The following is a 20,988-nucleotide window of genomic DNA, read 5'->3' as shown; positions in this document are numbered from 1 at the left end:
ATATTGATCTAACGGGGCAAATCGAGGAGATATGGCGAGTAGGTCGTAGAAGCCCCAGACGCCCCATTGCATTCGAACTTCTAAGCAAAAGAATGAAAAAACATATCATAGAAAACGCCTCATACTTTAAATACTCAGGACTCTTTATTTCTGAATTCCTTGATGGTGACAGCCTTCAAAAAAGAATATTACTCAAAGAAAAATTACGAGAACTGCGAAGATCTGGACAAAACGCAATAATACGCAATAACAAATTATTTGTAAATGGAAAGGAGATACCCCTCCTAGAAACGTACCCTGATAATGAAAACAGAAACAAGACTGCGCTCGCAACAACGTCAACATCGGATACGCCACCACGGAACCTCGCCGAAAATAAAACGCAAGACACATTAAGAAACCATCCGATGTCACCAACTCCAATCACCAATAATACATTTCGTCACTAAACCTTCAAAATCGGCAATATTATACCAAAACATGTGTAGTTTTAGAAACAAAACTTACCAAATTGAGTCACTCATAGATAATAAGCCTTTTATTGAAGCCTTTTGTATTTCTGAAACTTGGATTACAACATCTAAGTTAGATTTGTTAAGACTAGAAGGATACGAGTTAGCTAGTTACTACTGCCGAACACACCATGAAGGAGGTGGAGTTTGCATATTCTTAAAGGATACAATAGAGTACTTAGAGTTAACTGATATAAATAAACTATCCGTCGAATGCATTTTTGAGACCTGCGCAGTCAAAATTCGTAAATCCAATTTAATATTAATCGTAATTTATTGGCCAAATAACTCACGAAGGCCTGACATATTTTTTGAACAATTAGATAAACTCCTTCAATTCATAAATATAAAGTACAGTAAAAAAAACGTGATTATTGGAGGAGACCTAAACGTCGATGTATTAAAAACAACAGTCCTATCTCGAAACGTATTAAACCTTTTTAGAAACGCAAACTTTCATCAATACGTAAAAGAACCGACAAGAATATCTCAGAATTCAAAGACATGTATAGATATCCTCTTCGCAAACTTTGACGTCAAAAACATAGAGGTTGATGTTGTTGAGCTTGGAATCTCTGACCATAAAGGAGTTTTAGTCACCTCACAAAACTTAATAGATAAAACAAAGTGCGGGCGAAGTCAATACTCATATATGACCCGAATATACAATCAAAGTAACATACATAATTTCAAGACCGCGTTACAAAACACCGATTTCACATCTATCATTAATCCACAAAACACGACAAATGAAAACTTCGACCGATTCCATACTGAAATTAAAAATCTTCTCGAACAACATATTCCAAAAAAGCTATTGAAACCAAAACCTAAACCAAATAGACAATGGTTAACTCGCGGAATCAAAGTATCATCTGAACACAAACGCCAACTAAAAATATTAATTACTCAAAGTAACGACCCAGTTTTAAAAAAACATTTAAAAATATATGATAGAATTCTTAAACGTTGTGTATATTTTTCAAAAAAAATAAACATCTATAATAAAATAAACAAATCTAATAACAAGGTTAAAACAGTGTGGCAAATCGTGGGTGAACTAACAAATAAAATCAAGACAAAAAAAACTGAAAACACGAGCCTAAACATAAATGGTAGTGATATAAACGACCCACATTTAGTGACAAATACTTTCAATACCTTTTTTGCATCCGTTGGAAGTACCTTCAGCGCCAGCATTACACCACGCGGCCGCCCTGTCATCAACCCCACTAGCAATACATTTTTCTTATCGCCAGTAGAACCTTGCGAAATGTTTAAATGTATTAAAGAGTTAAAGAATAAAGCTAGTCATGGAATTGACGAAATTCCTCCTTGGCTTGTCAAATTGTGTGCCACTGAATTAATATACCCTCTTACAGATCTTATAAACCGTCTTTTTCCTTCGGAATTTTTCCAGAGAGCCTTAAAATCTCACTAATAAAACCAATATTTAAAAAGGAGACCCTTCAGATACCCAAAACTACCGACCTATAGCTTTGCTTAATACCTTTTCTAAGATATTTGAATCCATTATGGCTAACAGACTCACTTCCTTTTGCGATAAATTTAATGTGTTTGATGACCGACAACACGGATTTAGAAAACAAAGATCCACTACACTAACTGTTTACAAATTTGTTCAAGAAACGTTAAAATTTATCGACAATAGAAAATACGCGTTCGGTTTGCTCCTAGATATGAGCAAAGCGTATGATCGAGTACGACATGACATACTCCTTAATAAACTATATGGAATTGGTGTTCGCGGTACAGCGCATGAATGGTTCAAGTCCTACCTTATGAATCGCCAACAAATAGTCGAAATAGAATTCTACGATGACAGTACTAAAACATTATCTAAAATCAGATCCTCCACAATAAACACAACTTGTTCTATTCCACAAGGCAGTGTGCTAGGCTGCATCTTTTTTATACTATACATTAACGATTTACCAAAATTATTCGATACAAATACTAATACAAATACTAATATCAAATCCCTACTCTACGCAGATGATATTTCATTTATCTTTCCCAGCATGAACACCACTGAAGTTACTAACACTTTGGACACTATTTTTAATACAGTTTTACCTTGGCTTGAAGAACACAATCTAATCATAAATCTACAAAAAACAAACTTGGTTCAATTCAGACCCCACCAAAGATTGGCCTTAAAAATAAATTATTCATACTTATCACAACCTTTAAAACTTACCAGCGCCTGTTCCCTACTTGGCTTCGACATTGATGAAAACCTGAACTGGAAAACCCACATTGATAAAATTTCAATCAAATTATCCAGATTTGCATATGCTCTAAAACAAATTTTAATAAACACTAACTTAAAAACCGCTATTAGTGCTTACCACGCTTTTGCCCAGTCTTGGCTGCAATACGGTATAATTTTATGGGGCAATAGTGTAAACACTAATGATTTATTTCTACTACAGAAAAGGTGCATACGAGTGCTAACAAACTTAAATAATGAAGACAGTTGTAGGCCACATTTCCCAAATTTAAAGATACTCACCCTAACATCACTATATATTTTAGAAACTTGTAAATTTGTACGGAAACACGAAAATTTATTTGCCAGCCCTCATAATCCTGAACCTCAACATCATAACTTACGCATCCGCAATAAACTTATTCAAGCAGTTCCAGCTAATCTTCATATGTTCAATAGAGGCCCCTATTCCATGTCCATCCGAATATACAACCAGATCCCCCAGTATATAAAAAATGAACACAAATATGTTAACTTTGTAAATAAACTCAAAACTTATCTTGTTAATGAATGCCCATATACTCTCCAAGAGTTCATGGACAATTAAATAACTTATTTATTTATAAATTTATATGAAGCGTTAATACTTAAGTTTTTGTTTTTACCTAGTAAAATGTGTAGTGTTAATGTTTAATGTAAATGTAGTTATAGCATATAAATATGTTGCCACGCCCTAATAGGGTCCATGAGCACACCTACTTTGTAACATCTTATAACACCATGGATGCAATAAAGAAATATGAATATGAATATGAATATGAAAGGTATAAAGAAACCATTTTCTTTCCCTTAGTTTCCTGATAACTCGTCATCATCATGCTCCTAACGTTTGTCCCGTACGGTGACGACAACTACAGCCGCATTTTTTCTTTTTTATTTCTATTTCGCCCTGTTTGCACTTCGTTTGCAGGGCCGGATTTAGGGTAGAGCGAATGCCATACCATAGGAGGGACGCCGAAGTGACAAACGACAAAAAAAGCCTCGTTTGTGAATTTGGTAAAAAAAGGCGTCATAACTCCATTGCGCTGTACCCTGATAGAGTGCTCCAGCCGGCGCTGATCGTTTTGATATCGTTTCTCGTTTACCCCGATTTTTCTGTCTTTGGCGATTTTATAGTCGTAATAACTAACCTGTTTAAAAGATTCTGCCACGACCACGACGTAGACACAGCAAGCGCCCATGTGAGTTACGGCCAGCGCCCAGTCTGCTATTTCTCTGTAAATAAAAAAAATAGTTAAAAGTAAAGTAAAGTTAGTTTCAGTTTCTTGTGAATTACTTGTAAACTATGTGAGGTGTGCAATAAAGAGCATTGTATTGTAAAGCACTCGAAAAACACGCTTAAGTTACAGCGGGACAATTTCGACTGGGAGCCTCTTATCCATTTTTTTTTCCGTGTTTTATTACTAATTAGAGTATATGGCACGCGTGTTCTGTGGATAGTGGTACATGTGGAACTGAAACTAAATAATAGTATAATAATGAAAAAAATGGATCAGTTGCAAGTGTCCCCCAGTCAGGCTTTGCCCCGCTGTACCTTATGCGATATTCCATCATGGACTCCCAGTGCCTATCTTCCGACTTTATCATTCAGACCTTGAAACCTAATCGTGGTCAAAGTTCATTACAAGACTTTTCTAAGAAATATAAAAACAGCTGGATGTCTCATCATGAAGTTCCAGTTTGTTATTAATAATAAATAAATAATAAATATTGGGGACACCTTACACAAATCAGCTTAGCCCCAAACTAAACAAAGCTTGTACTATGGGTGCTAAGCGATGATATACATACTTAAATAGATAAATACATACTTATATATATAGAAAACATCCATGACTCAGGAACAAATGGACGTAAATAGTTACGCAATAACGTTCCAATCCATCTAAAATTGTCATTGAAATGAAAGACTTTTGTTTTTCATACAAGGTCTAAAACTTAATGACAATTTCATGTGGATTGGAACGTTATTGCGTAACTACGTCCAAATATCTGTGCTCATAACACAAATAAATGCCCTTACCGGGATTCGAACCCAGGACCGCGGCCTCAGTAGGCAGGGTCACTACCGACTGAGCCAGACCGGTCGTCAAAATTATATCTCCCGGCTCCATCATCAGATCAGTTAGACAGTACCATATTATTGTATTGTCATCAGAACTACATACAAATAATGTAAACAATCCAGTGTACTCGTAAGTTCCAATTACTGATGTGCCGACGGAGTTTCCAAAATTCTGAAATTTTCACATAGGAAAACTTCGGAAACTTTCTATACTTTGTATGGACAATTGTTTGGATGGAAACTTTCCATTTCATAAATTTAAATTCCCTTTATTTTTCGTGACAGTTTCGTGAATTTTTCCAGAAATTCAAGATTTTTTTGGAAAGTTTCCGCAACTTGCACATATCACTAGTTCCAATACTTCGTGATCACATTGCACACTTCTTGATGGCAAACATGCTGACCGCCATTTTACCGGCTTTAGGTATCAATATTTTTTCTAATAAGTATATAATTATTATGTTTGTAGTACAGAGAAAATAACAAGAAAAACGCTAAAAAGCGCTGGTGGCCTAGCGGTAAAAGCGTGCGGCTTTCAGTCACGGGTTCGAACCTCGGCTCGTACCAGTGAGCTTTTCGGAACTTATGTGCAAAATGTCATTTGATGTTTGCCAGTCGCTTTTCGGTGAAGGAAAACATCGTGAGGAAATCGGACTAATCCCAATAAGGCCTAGTTACCATTCGGGATGGAAGGTGATATGGTAGTAGCTTTCGTAAAACTATTGCCTACGCCAAATCTTGGGATTAGTTGTCAAAGTGGACCCCAGGCTCCCATGAGCCGTGGCAATATGCTGGGATAACGCAAGGAGGATGATGATGGTGCCACTTGAACTCAGGGCCACTGGGTCGATACTTCAGCGTTCTGCCAACTGAGCCACCTAAACTTCAACCAAGCCAACGACGGCGGCGACATCTACCGTAAGACCAATATGGTGAAAAGATTTCACTGTCATGGATAAACTCACTTTTAAATTTATTCTCAAGTGTCACCATCATAATCCTCCTTGCGTTATCCCAGTATATTGCCACGGCTCATGGGAGCCTGGGGTCCACTTTGACAACTAATCCCAAGATTTGGCTTTGGCACTAGTTTTACGAAAGCGACTGCCATCTGACCTTCCAACCCGAAGGGTAACTAGGCCTTATTGGGATTAGCCCGGTTTCCTCACGATGTTTTCCTTCACCGAAAAGCGACTGGCAAATATCAAATGACATTTCGCACATAAGTTCCGAAAAACTCGCACCAATGTGCGAGCCGGGGTTCGAACCCGCGACTGGAACTCCGAATTGGAAGTCGCACGCTCTTACCGCTAGGCTACCAGTCCAAGGCTATAATAATTTACCATTTAAACATTTTTTCTAAGTCGCATAACGACCATTTAAAGTACTAATTTGCGTTCTAGTGCGGTTATAAAATAATACCGTATGTACTGTAAATAATATTTAATATCTATATTTAAACAGAAACAATAGTCAATGAAAGAGCTACAATGTCTTTACACGGGTATTGATAGGTTTATAGCTATTTAGAATGTTCAGGAAATTACTTGCAGTAGGTATTTCATTATATTGCTAACTGTGGGTAGCAGAGCTATAAATTGTTATTTAACTGTATATGATTTAATAATTTTAAATGGGGCTTTAGCCTTCTGACGACCGAGTTTGAAAATTTGCCCGTTTAATTTGAACTCTGTATATTTGACAAAGGGTCTAAATAAATTTGGGGCTTATGTACTAAGTGTAGGACGCGGGTCGCCAGATGGTCTGTGACTGCTGCTGCTCTACTGTTGCGACATTACTGCTGCGGCATTAAGACGCTGACAACACCCAATGGCCTTGACGGTAGCGTACACTGTCTATTCGTATGGGAGTAAGTGAGAGCGCGATGTCACTAAAAGAGGGCGGCTAGGTACGAAAAGTACGGAAAAATAATAAAATAAAATAGAAAGATGCAGTATTTGTGCAAAATGTTTCGTTAGTGTTTTAGATATGTATATTTTTGTTGCTTTTAATATTATTTAAAGACTACTAAGTGAATAATTGAACGATATAGAACCGTTTAATGACGAACTCCAGACCAATCTTTGCAATTTTTTTCTATCGAGCCGATTTCATTAAATCGTGTATCGAGTGTACGGTTATGTTCGTTGAAATATAATGAATAATAACATATAATTTACTTGCCGTACTAAAACTAATAAAAAACTGCGCAAGTAACATCAATTTTGCGCAATTGGGTGTTGCTGTTGTCAGCCCCAAATGGCAGCGCTAATGAAAGGACACCAAACTGAGAATTATCGAAACAGTAACAAAATGTTTAGAATTAGACGCAAGTTAATGGATCACGTCCTCCATGAAACCTCATTTTAATTAATTTCATTTCATTTCATTTCTCTTACATCAGGGATAATGACATTCATTGTACCTACATATACACAAGCCATCTTGAGCTTACCGTAGGACTCAGTTAATCTGTGTAAGAATGTCCTATAATATAATATTTATTTATTTATATATTATAGTTGTATGCCCGAAAATAATGCTGCTCAGATATTATTAATCTATAAAACTTAACGGGAATTGTATCAGAATATTCAGAATGTAGGTTGTAACGTTGTACATGTAAAGAAAATAAAAATAAGGGGTATCTGTTGAATTGTACCATCGAATCGTGAGCGAATCGTGAACGAATCATGAACGAATCGTGAGCGAATCGTGAAGCGTTTGGGCATTCGGCTACGCACACAGGTCACACGTGTCGGCGTACCCGACCCTCTTCAGCTCCACGCAAGTTGCTGTGATGTCCTCACCTGTAGCTGTTGTATGTTGAGTTACATTTACCTGGCGAACGTAGCGAATCTCCGCTTAGGCTTCGGGCCCATTTGGAAGACCAGGTCACACGTGTCTGCGTACCCGAGAGCTGGCCTCTTCAGTTCCACGCATAGTTGCTGTGATGTCCTCACCTGTAGCTGTTGTATGTTGAGTTACATTTACCTGGCGAACGTAGCGAATCTCCGCACAGGCTTGGGGCCCATTTGGAAGACCAGGTCACACGTGTCTGCGTACCCGAGAGCTGGCCTCTTCAGTTCCACGCATAGTTGCTGTGATGTCCTCACCTGTAGCAATAAGTTAGGGGTTTAAAAACTGTGTTTTGTCATCCATACTAATATTATACTCGTAAATGGGAAAGTGTGTGTCTGTTTGTTTGTCCGTCTTTCACGGCAAAACGGAGCGATGAATTGACGTGATTTTTTAGGTGAAGATAGTTGAAGGGATGGAGAGTGACATGGGCTACTTTTTGTCTCTTTCTAACGCGAGCGAAGCCGCGGGCAAAAGCTAGTCATCTATAATTGTATCATTCATAAAAATACTTAATATTGCAAACGAGACTTAATTATAGCTATGTTTTTAAACTAACCTCTGACGTTTTAGGACGGCGTTGTCGCCGTGGTCTCGGTTAAGAATTTTACGTGAGTAAGTCCATAGAGGAATAAGTAAGGGAAGAGTTGTAACTCCATACATCAGTAAATGAGAGTTATTTGTAGTGACATCTATCGTCATTCACTCGTCAATCACGCGCCAACTAGCGTAAATTATCAGTACTGCTACTCGACACTAGGTGCCGACAGTATTGCGTCTGCCAAAAATGTAATATTAAAACAGTTTACACCTTATATTATAAGCTGAAGTAATTGAAAGCAAAGTACTGATTAATACTATTGTAATATTAGCTAAAAATTGTTGAGCAATAGACTTTTTGTTCGTCGTGACGTCTATTGACAAGTAGCAGTACTGATAATTTACGCTAGTTGGCGCGTGATTGACGAGTGAATGACGATAGATGTCACTACAAATAACTCGCATTTACTGATGTATGGAGTTACAACTCTTCCCTTACTTATTTCCTCTATGGTAAGTCTCATTTGCAAATTTAAGTAGTCATAAGAATGTCATTACAACCATGTAACATTTTTAGGGAAAGCTTCAAACTAGATTTTCAAGCAATCAAACTGTGATGTGGCCTAACAACTAGGATACGAAGGAATCGCGCAGCATGGTCAAAATGGTCACTTCATCATTTGACTAAAAATATTGCATAGTCAAAATGTCTGTGTAGTTTACTGAAATAATTAATTATGTTTAAATCAGCCAACGAATGTTTAACGTCTTCAAATCGGGTCTCCCTCGGAACCCCTAATAACGTTTGTTCGAAAATCACTTGGCCTAACTCATTTGGCCGAATTATGAAATGCCTAACGCTCTTTTGGCCTAACGATCATTTGGCATAATTTAAATTTTGCCCCAAAAATGACATTACCCAGAACCGATTCGCTGTTAGAAAGGTAGGTTTAGGTTAGGTTAGAACCGTAACCTCACACAAATCCGAATCGCTTCTAAAAAAGTGGGTTTAACGGCGTTAGGCGAAACAATATTAGGACATTTAAATTAGGCCAAATGATCATTATGCCAAAAAATATAAGGCAATGTAAAAATAGTTCAAAAAACTTTAGGGATTCCGATATAGATCCCTTTAAATCATATTGCCAAAGTATACACCTAAAGAAAACGTGTTAGAACTTAGATCTTCATAATTCTGTGTAATGTTCTAAAAACTTCGTGTCCTGAAACTAACAACTTTGTTGAGTAAACACATCGATCATATGAACGTGACATACAACAGAAAAATTAAAGTACCTAAAAAGTAAAAGAGATACTATTTTCTAATATCCCTAAAACCAACACCAAAATGAAAAGAGATGATCGGAGATCTCATCACCACATCACATTAAAGCCTCCGCCACACATAAAGCGTTTTGATAGCGTAGCGTTAGCGGAGCGTCAGCGGAGCGCAATGATAGCGGTGCGCCGGACGAACGCTGGCGTTCCGCGGCGTCCGCTGGGTGCAACGCCAGCGTTTGTCCGGCGCACCGCAGCAGTCAATGCGCTCCGCTAACACTCCGCCTACCCTCTCAAAACGCGCATGTGTGGCCGAGCTTTAAGCGAATTTGACCTTAATGAAAATGTCATGATTCTTGTTTCTTGAGATATTGGAAGATTCATAAAACTCGTGGTTGATCGCAAATACCTATGAGTCTTGCTTTGTAACAGACAGTTTCAATGTAAATAAAGTATCGGTTGCCGATACAGTAAAAATGACTATGCACTAGCAGATAAAGCATGAATGCATAATATGCAATAGTCTATGATTTGTCTGCGGTTTGAGGCGACATTAGAAAGTTTCATCTTTATTAGCAAACACAACAATTGAAAATAAAACCTTATATATTCATGTTTAAACCTCACAATAGCTTTGTTTTACTCTAGTTATGTGTTATGTATGTACATTGTTTCCTCATTTTGTGGCGCAAGTTTCGCTTGAGCTTAATTTGACAATTAACAATAGAGGTTGCGTTATGCAATGCAAATTACGTGGCTGTAGGCAATGTCGGTTTAATCACAAATGGATGCAATATTATGACGAACATAAATAATGTATGTAATTTTCATCCAAAACTTTCAGACAAAATCACGGGATAAGGTAGTATCTACTTTTTTCACTACATATGATAATATCGGCTTTTAGATGGAATCGTTTGGAATCGTCAAGGATCCGTTTTTGTTACCTTAAATTTTTCCTTTCGTCACTCATTTTTCATTTGACACTTTCATGCCGCCAATGCTACACTTTTTTTTTCTACTTTCGGTTTCTATTTTTGCCTCATACACTCTCTTTTCATCATTCTTTCATTCATGGATACTGGTAAATGAATGACTGTTTTGCTTGGACATGTCTGTATACAAATTATACAATAGACAATGAGGTGAGGTAACTTTCACGCGTCAATTGTTTTGTTAATCTTACAGTGTGACGTAATGACACCTTAAATACATCTTGAATTGCTAAACTGCTATCAACTTACAGTTTTTCTATAGTTACGATTGTAAGGGGTTTCATAAGCAGAATGAAACCCTTTACAGGACCATGATAACGGTTGCAAAAAACGTTTTTTTTTCTGGCTTAAAAAAAAAAAACATTTTTTTTTGGAATATGTAGTTTTCATAATTTAGAAAAAAAAAACCATATGTTTTTTCTATTAGCAACCCTAACCGGTGAATTAGGGTTGCAAATAGAAAAAAAAAAACAAATGGTTTTTCCAGAAGTCCCCGATTTGAATTTAGAATCTTCTACAAATTAAATGTCAAAGAGAACGAACTGTTGATGGGCATTCGAACAGAAGCAGCGCTTGAGTGTGGTTCTATGTAATTAGTTCCGATCAATAATAGTTATTTGTTATACAAGGGGGCAAAGTTGTATTTTAACGCCGAGTGTGGAATTGAAAAACGAGCAAGTGAAAGGATTCTATAGTTGAACCACGAGCGAAGCGAGTGGTTCGAGAATAGAATCCTGAACTTGCGAGTTTTTTAACACACGAGAAGTAAAATACATTTGCACCCGAGTGTGAGTTTTTCCCCTCACTATAGCGAGGAAACTACAACGCAAAAAATGCGTTTATCATTGCTTCCAGTAGTTCCACAGGTGGTAAATCATCTTTATTACTAGATTCACATACTTTTATCAATTTTATAGCAGTTAATTTGACTTTATTCAAGGTCACATTACTTTACCCACTAGTAGATAAAATGAGTTTTTACCCGCTGGTATTAAAGGAAAAACACGTGTTTCCGAGCTAGTGAGGGGAAAAAAAACATAATTTAAAATTTAAATTATGCGAAGTCTTTTGAACACATTTGATCCCGTCCACTAATAGGTAATTCTTACAGTGTTTATCTACTATTTTATTGCTTGACGTACTTATGTCATTTATCGTACTGGACATTGGAAATATTGGAATAGAGGAAAATCTATCTTTCATTTAAAATAACTTAAAAATAATTTACATAGGTTAGTCATTTTGTTACGTTGCTTGGTTGGCATTGCTCATGTTTTTGCTGGACACGAATATTTAGAAAAAAAAATTATAACTCTTAGGTTTTATGTTTTATTCACTCCCTTACTGTTTTCTTACTAAATATGAAGCCTCATTTGCAAAATAGAGATTGCAACAGTAATGTAAACTTTAGTGAAAACTTTTTGATATCTACAGGGAAGAAATAACAACTTTTTATATTCTTTTTCCGATATTCACGTGAAGTTTGTAAAGGTCTTAGGGGTCCGCAGTCCCACTAGGCACTAACGATGGAAATCAAAAACAAAACAAATTAATTTCATAGGGCTTCCTTACACAGATTGATTGAGTCCCACGGTAAGCTCAAGAAGGTTTATGTTGTGGGTACTAAGACAACGATATATATAAAATACAAGTACTTATATGAATAGAAAACATTCTCATCACACAAATAAATGCCCTTACCGCGGCATAGCAGACAGCCTTCTTGAGCTTACCGTGGGATTCAGTCAATCTGTGTAAGGGTTTCCCAAACCTATCGACTTTCGCCGGACAAAAATCGCTCGGTAGTATGAACATGCGTACTGATGCGTTCAGCGATGACGACGCGTAAGCGTCTTGATACTAACGAATGATTTAAGGTCGCCTAGAGCCGATACCACATCGATAAGTTTGGAAAAACCCTAACGGCTCAGCCACGACATTGGTCTAAGCGCGACAGCGGTGAGCGGCAGCCATATATTGGAGCGAGACACAGCGATGGGGCTTTTCATTCGCACGTATGGCTGCCGCTCACCGCTGTCGCGCTTAGACCATTGTCGTGGCTAGGCCGTAAGAGGTCCTTATAATATTTATTTACTGAACCCTACACCGAGATTGAGCCGAAACACTTATCAGTTCTTTCTGTTTAGACCGCAGAAGCGGTAAATATTTCTGAGAACTTGTACTCCAATCCAACTTTCCCCCTCGTGTTCCTTAGAGGCTTATTATTATTCAGTCCTTATTTCAAACTTTCGGTGTATTTTGATAGCGGGTCAGTAAGGGCAGCTATGAGATGCCGTAGTCCTACGTGAAAATGGTCTAAGAGGACCGTCCATCGATTTCAAATTGATGAAAAATGGCATTTACAAATTTTGGATAAACCATACACAGGGTGCGAGAAAAAGGGCATTTTTGACAAACTTTTTTTTGACGCCAATCGATCCCATTCCTATCTAGGATCAAAAGCTTGTATGGGACCAAAAAAAATACTCTGGCTAGGAGAGTCGCATATTTCGAAAAACTTTTCCCATACAATTTGTATGAAATAATTTTTTTTTCGCATGGTGTTTTTTTGATACCAATCGATTCCATTCCTATTCAGTATCAATACTTGCTTAGGGGTCAACTCACGGCAATGCACTAAAAACCCACAAATAAATGGCTACATTTTACTATGGGGAAAATATCGAAAAAGTTTTCTTCAATTTGTGGCTCTTTAGTACATTACCGCAAGCCTGAGCCTAAACAATTATCGATACTGAATAGGAATAGAATCGATTGGCATCATAAAAACACCATGTGGAAAAAAAAATTATTCATACAAATTGTATGGGCAAAGTTTTTCGCAGTTTGTAACTTTTCTAGCCGGAAATTTTTTTTTGGTCCCATACAAGCTTTCGATCCTTGATAGGAATAGGATCGATTGGCGTCAAAAAAAAAGTTTGTCAAAAATGCCCTTTTTCTCGCACCCTGTATGTTTTTTCCAAAATCTGTAAATGCCATTTTTCATCAATTTGAAATCGATGGATGGTCCGTTAGACCATTTTCACGTAGGACTACGGCATCTCATAGCTGTCCTTACTGACCCGCTATCAAAATACACCCTGTATATTCAATGAAATTCATCAGACTTACAAGTATGTGTATGGCGTGTGCACATATGAAGCCAATGACCGCCATGCCGATGGAGCCGACGAGTAGCCCAGCGTTCTTGAACGCCAGAGGCATCGCCAAAACGCCAGATCCCAGAGAAGCTTTTAAGAGATGCGCCAACGCGCCCACGGTTCTGAAAACCATTTTTTAAAAGTTAGAAACGCAAGCGACAATAAAACATCGGAATTTTTTTCCCGGGTCTATTTTTGGTGCCGCTTAACAGCCACTCAAAATGATTTTTCACGACAAAAGTTCATGTGTAAAAACTGTAGGTACTGTGCTGCACATGCTTCCCGTGCTGTTCTCTTTATATGCTGTGTTGTTGATCAACGGGAGCGACTCGGTTAAATATTATACAAATAAAATTAAGGGCGTTCCCTGCGCCAATGACCTTCGATTTGAATCCACTCATATTATGATAGTCTCTAAACCCTATCATATTAACAACATCGTCTTTAAACAAAATAGTATCTCATAATTACTTCACAGCTCATTGTTTCTGTGATAGGTATTTGCCATCAAAGTTGAACAATTTTAGGTTCAATAACTGTTTTTTTGGTTATAACTTTTGTTTTAATTACTTTAAAATTAAATCTCTCTTGAAGTTTTAGAAAAGTCAAATGTGAATCCAAACATGTCGATTTCATGTATGTAACACCCTTCACTAAAATCAAATTTGGATAAAAGTGTTTATGTTTAAAAAAATCATAAAAAAGTTTTTTTTTTTTCAAAATATGGCTCTTACGAATAGAGATCAAAGATTGAAGAATTGATGGCCGTTGCTCTTATAATTCTATCTGTAGTGGAAATTTAAGAGTTTCGACTTAAAACTTGACAAAAATCTATAAAAAATGTGTGGAGCCCCCTTAAATGTATTAGCCTGAGTCCTGGAGACTCGATCAGGCAAAACGGTTAAAAATTATCCAGTAATCCTATATCACCTATGCCTGTGCCAGGCTGATACATGAATATTTTCACTTTGACACTTTACTTTATATGCTGCTTCAAGTCTTCCACCTGGTCAAGTGTCTCAAACTTCCCGTACTTATCTTCCGAGGTTAGGACCATCCCCTTCAGTGACAGGACCACTACATAGGAGTACTAAGGCCAGACCGGTGGTCGAATTACAATCAAACTTATTATATTTGAACATTAGAAACTTGAGCAAGAAACTGAAGAGCGGCACCTAAAAACTTGTAAACCATGAGCTCTGCTATTGGGAATCGAGGGAGGAGTGAGTTTATGTATTTTCCCCTCACTAGCTCGGAAACACGTGCTTTGTCCTTTAATACCAGCGGGTAAAAACGCATTTTATCCACTAGTGGGTAAAGTAATTTGACCTTGAATAAAGTCAAATTAACTGCTTTAAAATTGATAAAAGTAGGTGAATCTAGAAATAAAGATGATTTACCACCTGTGGAACTACTGGAAGCAGTGATAAACGCATTTTTTGCGTTGTAGTTTCCTCGCTATAGTGAGGGGAAAAGTTTTGTGTTACACTCGGGTGCAAATGTATTCTACTTCTCGTGTGTTAAAAAACTCGCAAGTTCAGGATTCTATTCTCGAACCACTCGCTTCGCTCGTGGTTCAACTATAGAATCCTTTCACTTGCTCGTTTTTCAATTCCACACTCGGCGTTAAAATACAACTTTGCCCCCTTGTATAACAAATAACTATTAGATATGTATTTGAAACTTACGATGTGTTTGAGGCCAGAGGTCTGTGGTCAGCTGGTACGTAAGGATCCAAGTCTTCTCGTGATCCATTGTATGCCAATTCTATTCTGTAACAAACACAATATAATATAAATTGTAGTCGCAGACAAAAGAAAACCGACGCCGTCGACAAGACCGAAAGGGCAAACGTAAGCTAAGGGAAGCATGGCGGATTGATTTTCCGATATAAGTAACTTATATCATGGACATCTATTTCATATGTCACAGACATCGAAACAACAGAAAAGGTTTGGTAATCAAAGAAAAATAGAAGGGTACTTAACGCTTCGTTTCTCAAGGTTTTTTTAATATTATTTTCTAAACTGTTATAGTCCATATTATTTTTTTCGTTAAACGTGATAGTAATTCATGAAATACCTAAAATGGAAATGATTTACAACGGGTATAATGAACTTGCAATCAATTCTCCGTCACTCGAGTTACTAGCTAACCACGAACGTAATCAAGTTAAAAGGGTTCGGTGTGGAGATGTTTTATGAATTGATTTTACGCGCTATTTCAATAGTTTTATTTCCTGTTAAAGACCCCGTTTAAAATTGCATACGTATTATTTTTGCCTTTTATGGTAACATAATTTAATATTTTCTTTACTGTTTCACTGACGTAATATTTCATTGAGGATATCTTAATTACGTGTCATCAGTAAAGCTGACAACAAAGACGATTATCTTTATTTCGTAAATCTCTACGGAAATTGGAGAAAATGTTAATTAAGAACTCTTGATTCCGGCAATGATACTGACAGATTGACATGGGTTTGCCAGATTATCTGCCCACTCAGAAGAATAAAATTCGTTGTATTCCTAGGGCGCGTTGACAAGAAGCCAGTCGTTCGCGCTTCATAGCGTATCGTTATTTCTCTCTCTCACACGAATGTAGAAGAGCGGTAGACAGAGATAACTACGATATTCAACGGAGCGTAACTTACTGGCTATTTGTCTACGCGCCTCGGCTTCATGGCGCTAAAATATTAGTCATGATTAGGTTAAACACGAATAGTCACGATTACGCTATTAAAAACGCTGTTTTTGTCACGATATTGACTAATTCTCATTTTTACATTTAAAAAATAATACTTCATTATCGACGACATGGTCCCTGGGGTAATTACAAGACGGTCTCGATTTAAACAAACGAATGACGAAGAAATTGTTTTACCCGTAAAGACAAGGCATCAGTTTCAGACCATTGGGCTGAATCTCTGGCGTAACCAGATCCATTTTTTGCAGGTTTTTATTTTTTTGTTATAAAAGTAAAATATCAAATGAAATTATTTTATTATAAAATTAAAATATTAAAAGCAGTAATGATAATGTAGTAATGGCTCTGACGGTGGTTACCAAATGTCGCCGTTTGTTTAACACTACAAAATACAACGTATTGACGAGCACTTTAGTTAATTGGTACGATTTAACCCCAATATATACAATGAGTAAATTGTGATGAAACCCGTAGTTTTCATTGCATCATCTAATTTTATAAGCAATCAGTAATGGTTCCAATGAGAACGCGTTTTATGCAAAAGATAAATATGTCTGTGACATATTTAACTCAACGGATAAATTAATACATCTTGGTTAAGTACCTAATTTAAAAAAAAATTGTTAAGGAAAAAGGTACGAACCAAAAAAAAACTATTGAAATAAGTAAATGACTATTGACAGAAAGTTTAAATTAAATTAAATTTTTTTTTGGGTCTTTTTTACTTAACTACGTCCTTATATAATGTATAAGAATAATACTTAAGTACAGATTTAAATGATTAAGAAGTAAGTACTGTAAAAGTATAGGTTTTTAAATACCCTAAACAAAAAAAAAAGATAAATTGACGAATAGACAAACCATTAAAAACCTTTTAAAATATTTCGGTGCGGAACCCTAAAAATTGTATTAAACTTGATAAGAAAGTTTTCAAGAACGCTGCAGTAAGATAATATTATTCCTTACTAGAACATTATCGAATATAAATGCATTTTATTGAATTGCTTTGTTCTTTATGTGCTTAGGTAAGTTAGTAATAATAAAGAAACGGGTACGTATCACAATGTCTATAGTTAAAAAACGTTCAAAATCACTAAAATCAAAATACATAATGGTGTTTCGACCGAAATTCAAAATACCTAAAGTTTAAAAAGGTGCATATTATAATGTCTAAAATAAAAAAACTAACGTTAAATGACCTACGTTCAAAATACCTAAAATTAAAAAAACTAACGTTAAATGACCTACGTTCAAAATACCTAAAATTGAAATACCTAATGATTAAATCCGAAAAGCAAAAATGCCTAATAAATGGGGCTTAAATAATCGGTTTACCCTTGAATCGTCGACAGACAATTAATCGAATATTATTTCAAAGACAACGTTTGAAATAATTTCATTTCATCGACAGTTCATATCGTAGAATAATCGATACAAGTCAAATTAAACGGACTTTTTCTTCGTAGATTCCGAGTATACTTTATATCGTGGTATTTTGTTTTGTGTTTTTTTCTACTCCCGTGTTGTTATTCGTCATTTACAGTGACGTGCATAGATCGTTAAAACCCTACATAAAAGATTAAGAGACATTAAAAACTAAGTGCATGGTCGTTGTATGCAACGGTGTTTAACTGAGTCAAAAAATACTCGTGGCGTCTTAATAACAATTTTCGGCACGCCTTAAATTGTTACCCACGCCATTCGTCTTTTTTGACCTCCTTTAAACGCCTGTTGCATAAAATACTAAGTATTTCATTTCATTTTGTTTTACATTAAATAATAGTACATTACGTTACGATAGAAGTGCGTAAAAAAGGAAGTTAGAAACGAGTGGCGATAAATTAAAACATGACCGAAGGGAGTGTTTTAAATCGACACGAGTTACGAATTTTTTTTTCGCACGTGTATCGTACGACGTTTTTCAGTACAGATGGCCCTCCGAAGTTTCGACCTGGCATAAAATGAACCACTTATCGCACTAGTGCGTAAATAAAACACCATCTGTACTGAAAAATTTGTTACGCATAATATTATTTCAATTTTGGAAACCTATTTCAATTATTAATTTTTCTTAAATTTGACAATTCGTAAATTATTTGTTTTTATGTTTGGTCACAACTAACCTAACCTAAACCTATTTTAAAGGTCGTGCGTTGATGTGTAGGGTCAAAGTTCTAACCTAACCTAAACCTACTCTGTAAGCCGTTCTTTTCTGTGTGATCGCAGTTCTAACCTAACCTAAACCTACTCTGTAAACTGTTTGTTTTTGTGTGTGGTCACAGTACTAACCTAACCTAAACCTAATCTGTAAACCGTTTATTTTTGCACGCGGTCACAGTTCTAACCTAACCTAAACCTACTTTAAAAGCCGTTAGTTGTTGTGTAAGGGCGGAGTTCTAACCTAACCTAAACCTAGTCTAATATAGGATTTAAACCAATCGGGCTCCCTCTATTTGGCATACCTTTAATTGTCCGAAACGATTTTCGCATAACAAACTTCGCATAATCGATTTATTTGACATAATCTAAAATAATACTAATATTACTTTTTCCGAAAATAAGTTCGCATAATACTTTTTACGCCGATCGTTTTTTATGAATAACATTGACATGCTAAATTATATTTGGCATATTTCTTAAAATCAGAATAACCACCCATACTAAATGCAGTCAAGAGAGTCGGTTAGGTTAGGTTAGAACTGCGACCTCAAGAAATACAATATTTTGTTAAGAATGAACGAATGTCGGTTAGGTTAGGGTAGGTTATAACTGCAACATCAATATAGAACCGTTTTTCCCCCGAAGGGTAAAAAACGGATATTTAGGTTCCTGCCGAAGCTTGAACCACTAATGAGATTAACACCTTCATAACTCGGCCCTAATCGAGTGAATTCCTCGACTAGTAGCGCCATCTGGCGCGCCAGTCAAGTACTAGTGTCGCCCGGTTACCAGCGCTCGGCTGCTTTTTCCTCAGTACCTTTAGCCGGCAAGGCCCTTAAGGGTGGTTCAAGCTTCGGCAGGAACCTAAATATCCGTTTTTTACCCTTCGGGGGAAAAACGGTTCTATTTAGGTGTCCGTGCCTTCGCTTGAACCACTAATGAGACGTGTTTAAACCTCTGCCGGCGCTGGTTAGGGCGTACTGTGACTGATATACTTTATTTATATACAGAAATGTCATAATAAGAAATAAGAAGGTATACAAAGGGATGTTTCAAAATTTAGCTACTAAGGTTTTATGAGTTGAAACTGACAGCACAGCACAGTTATCCATTATGACTCTATGATGGTGGTGAATCACTTAATTTATATATAACATAAAACCGACAGGAAGCCAGTAGTTAATAGATCGGTATTACAATATTTACGGAAATAAAACCTGTTATTTCATTAACATTTTTGTGAGAAAATATCTGTAGCAACCCAAACTCTGAAGAGCTTCCCTTCATCAATGGGTGTTACATCAACGTCGGCAAAATTTGTCTCACGTTTCCCTTACAACAGTCCTTAGTCAGAACAAGATCATATACATGTTTTTTGTCTTATAAATTCACCAAGATACTAGTCTTCTTCTGCTTAACATAACTATAATTATATCATGTAACTATAATACACAATTATATCATAGCACTGCCGTGAGCATTATGACATTATGTTGAAATTTTTATTTTTCATGTAAATTGATTACTGTACCATAAGTAATGCGCCTATATGTATCTCTCAATATGCACATATTATTGTTAGTATACTGAGTAATAAGCAATATTGACATAGCTTAAACATTGTCTTACATAGCCCACTGCCAAATGTCAACATTTACCAATGCATAATGTGTTATGAATTCTGTATATGAAATATACATTTGCCCAAAACAATTGAAATGGACGCTTGAGTTGGGAGAAATTGCACGCTATCATATGTTAATTTGTAATGTATACCCACATTACGATAATGTATGCGTTACTGCTGGACTGGTAGCAAAACTGCAAATAAGATGATAATACATTTTCGGCTTCTGACTGAATTGATAATACCATGGCCATGATTAGCTAAGGATCCATATAATAAAAGGTAAGCTCCTACTCAAAGTCTTTACGAGAACGGAAACTATGTAAATTTTTCCTATTAAATTAAAATGGGTCAACTGAGCAAAAATCTTTGGGATACAAGCGATTGAAACGAATCAATGATCTAATGAGTCACACATACTTAGGCGAAGATCAAATGAAGGCAATTATTTCTAATTAAATTGACTTTGATACTTCCATGAATATACATGAATGTTAATGCGGGAATCCTCTCTACACTGTACTCGTCAACTTTATTTAGTCTTTTACTATGTCTAGCTAGTATGCTTTTTTCGATATTTGAAATATTTAATTTGTGTTTGAATAATTATGAATATGTGATGCATATATTTTTAGGCTTATCATTTTTATGACTTATGTGCTGACTAGCCGAATTTATAAAGGGAAAATTGTACGATTCGTGAGCTAGTAATTCTAAAACATTACGACTTATGGCTCTTTAGTCCATTTCGATATTCTAATAAGAATGTAAGACGACAGATAACTATTCAAA

At 36.3% G+C, this 20,988-nt stretch overlaps 1 protein-coding gene across 3 annotated transcripts in view; it reads right to left on the bottom strand.

Moving 5' to 3' along the window:
* LOC125228852 (proton-coupled amino acid transporter-like protein pathetic) overlaps positions 1 to 20,988 on the bottom strand; it is an 89,335-nt gene that overhangs the window by 13,790 nt on the left and 54,557 nt on the right. For all 3 annotated transcript variants that reach the window (XM_048133546.1, XM_048133547.1, XM_048133548.1), the window contains exons 3-6: positions 15,392 to 15,475; positions 13,675 to 13,825; positions 7,865 to 7,986; positions 3,936 to 4,020 (exon numbers count right to left, since the gene is read on the bottom strand). In XM_048133546.1, coding sequence (XP_047989503.1) covers positions 3,936 to 4,020; positions 7,865 to 7,986; positions 13,675 to 13,825; positions 15,392 to 15,475 — 442 coding nt within the window. The remainder of the gene's footprint in view (positions 1 to 3,935; positions 4,021 to 7,864; positions 7,987 to 13,674; positions 13,826 to 15,391; positions 15,476 to 20,988) is intronic.

The sequence above is a fragment of the Leguminivora glycinivorella genome, chromosome 8, assembly GCF_023078275.1.
Source record: "Leguminivora glycinivorella isolate SPB_JAAS2020 chromosome 8, LegGlyc_1.1, whole genome shotgun sequence".
NCBI lineage: Eukaryota > Metazoa > Arthropoda > Insecta > Lepidoptera > Tortricidae > Leguminivora > Leguminivora glycinivorella.
This window is presented reverse-complemented; position numbering and strand designations above follow the sequence as displayed.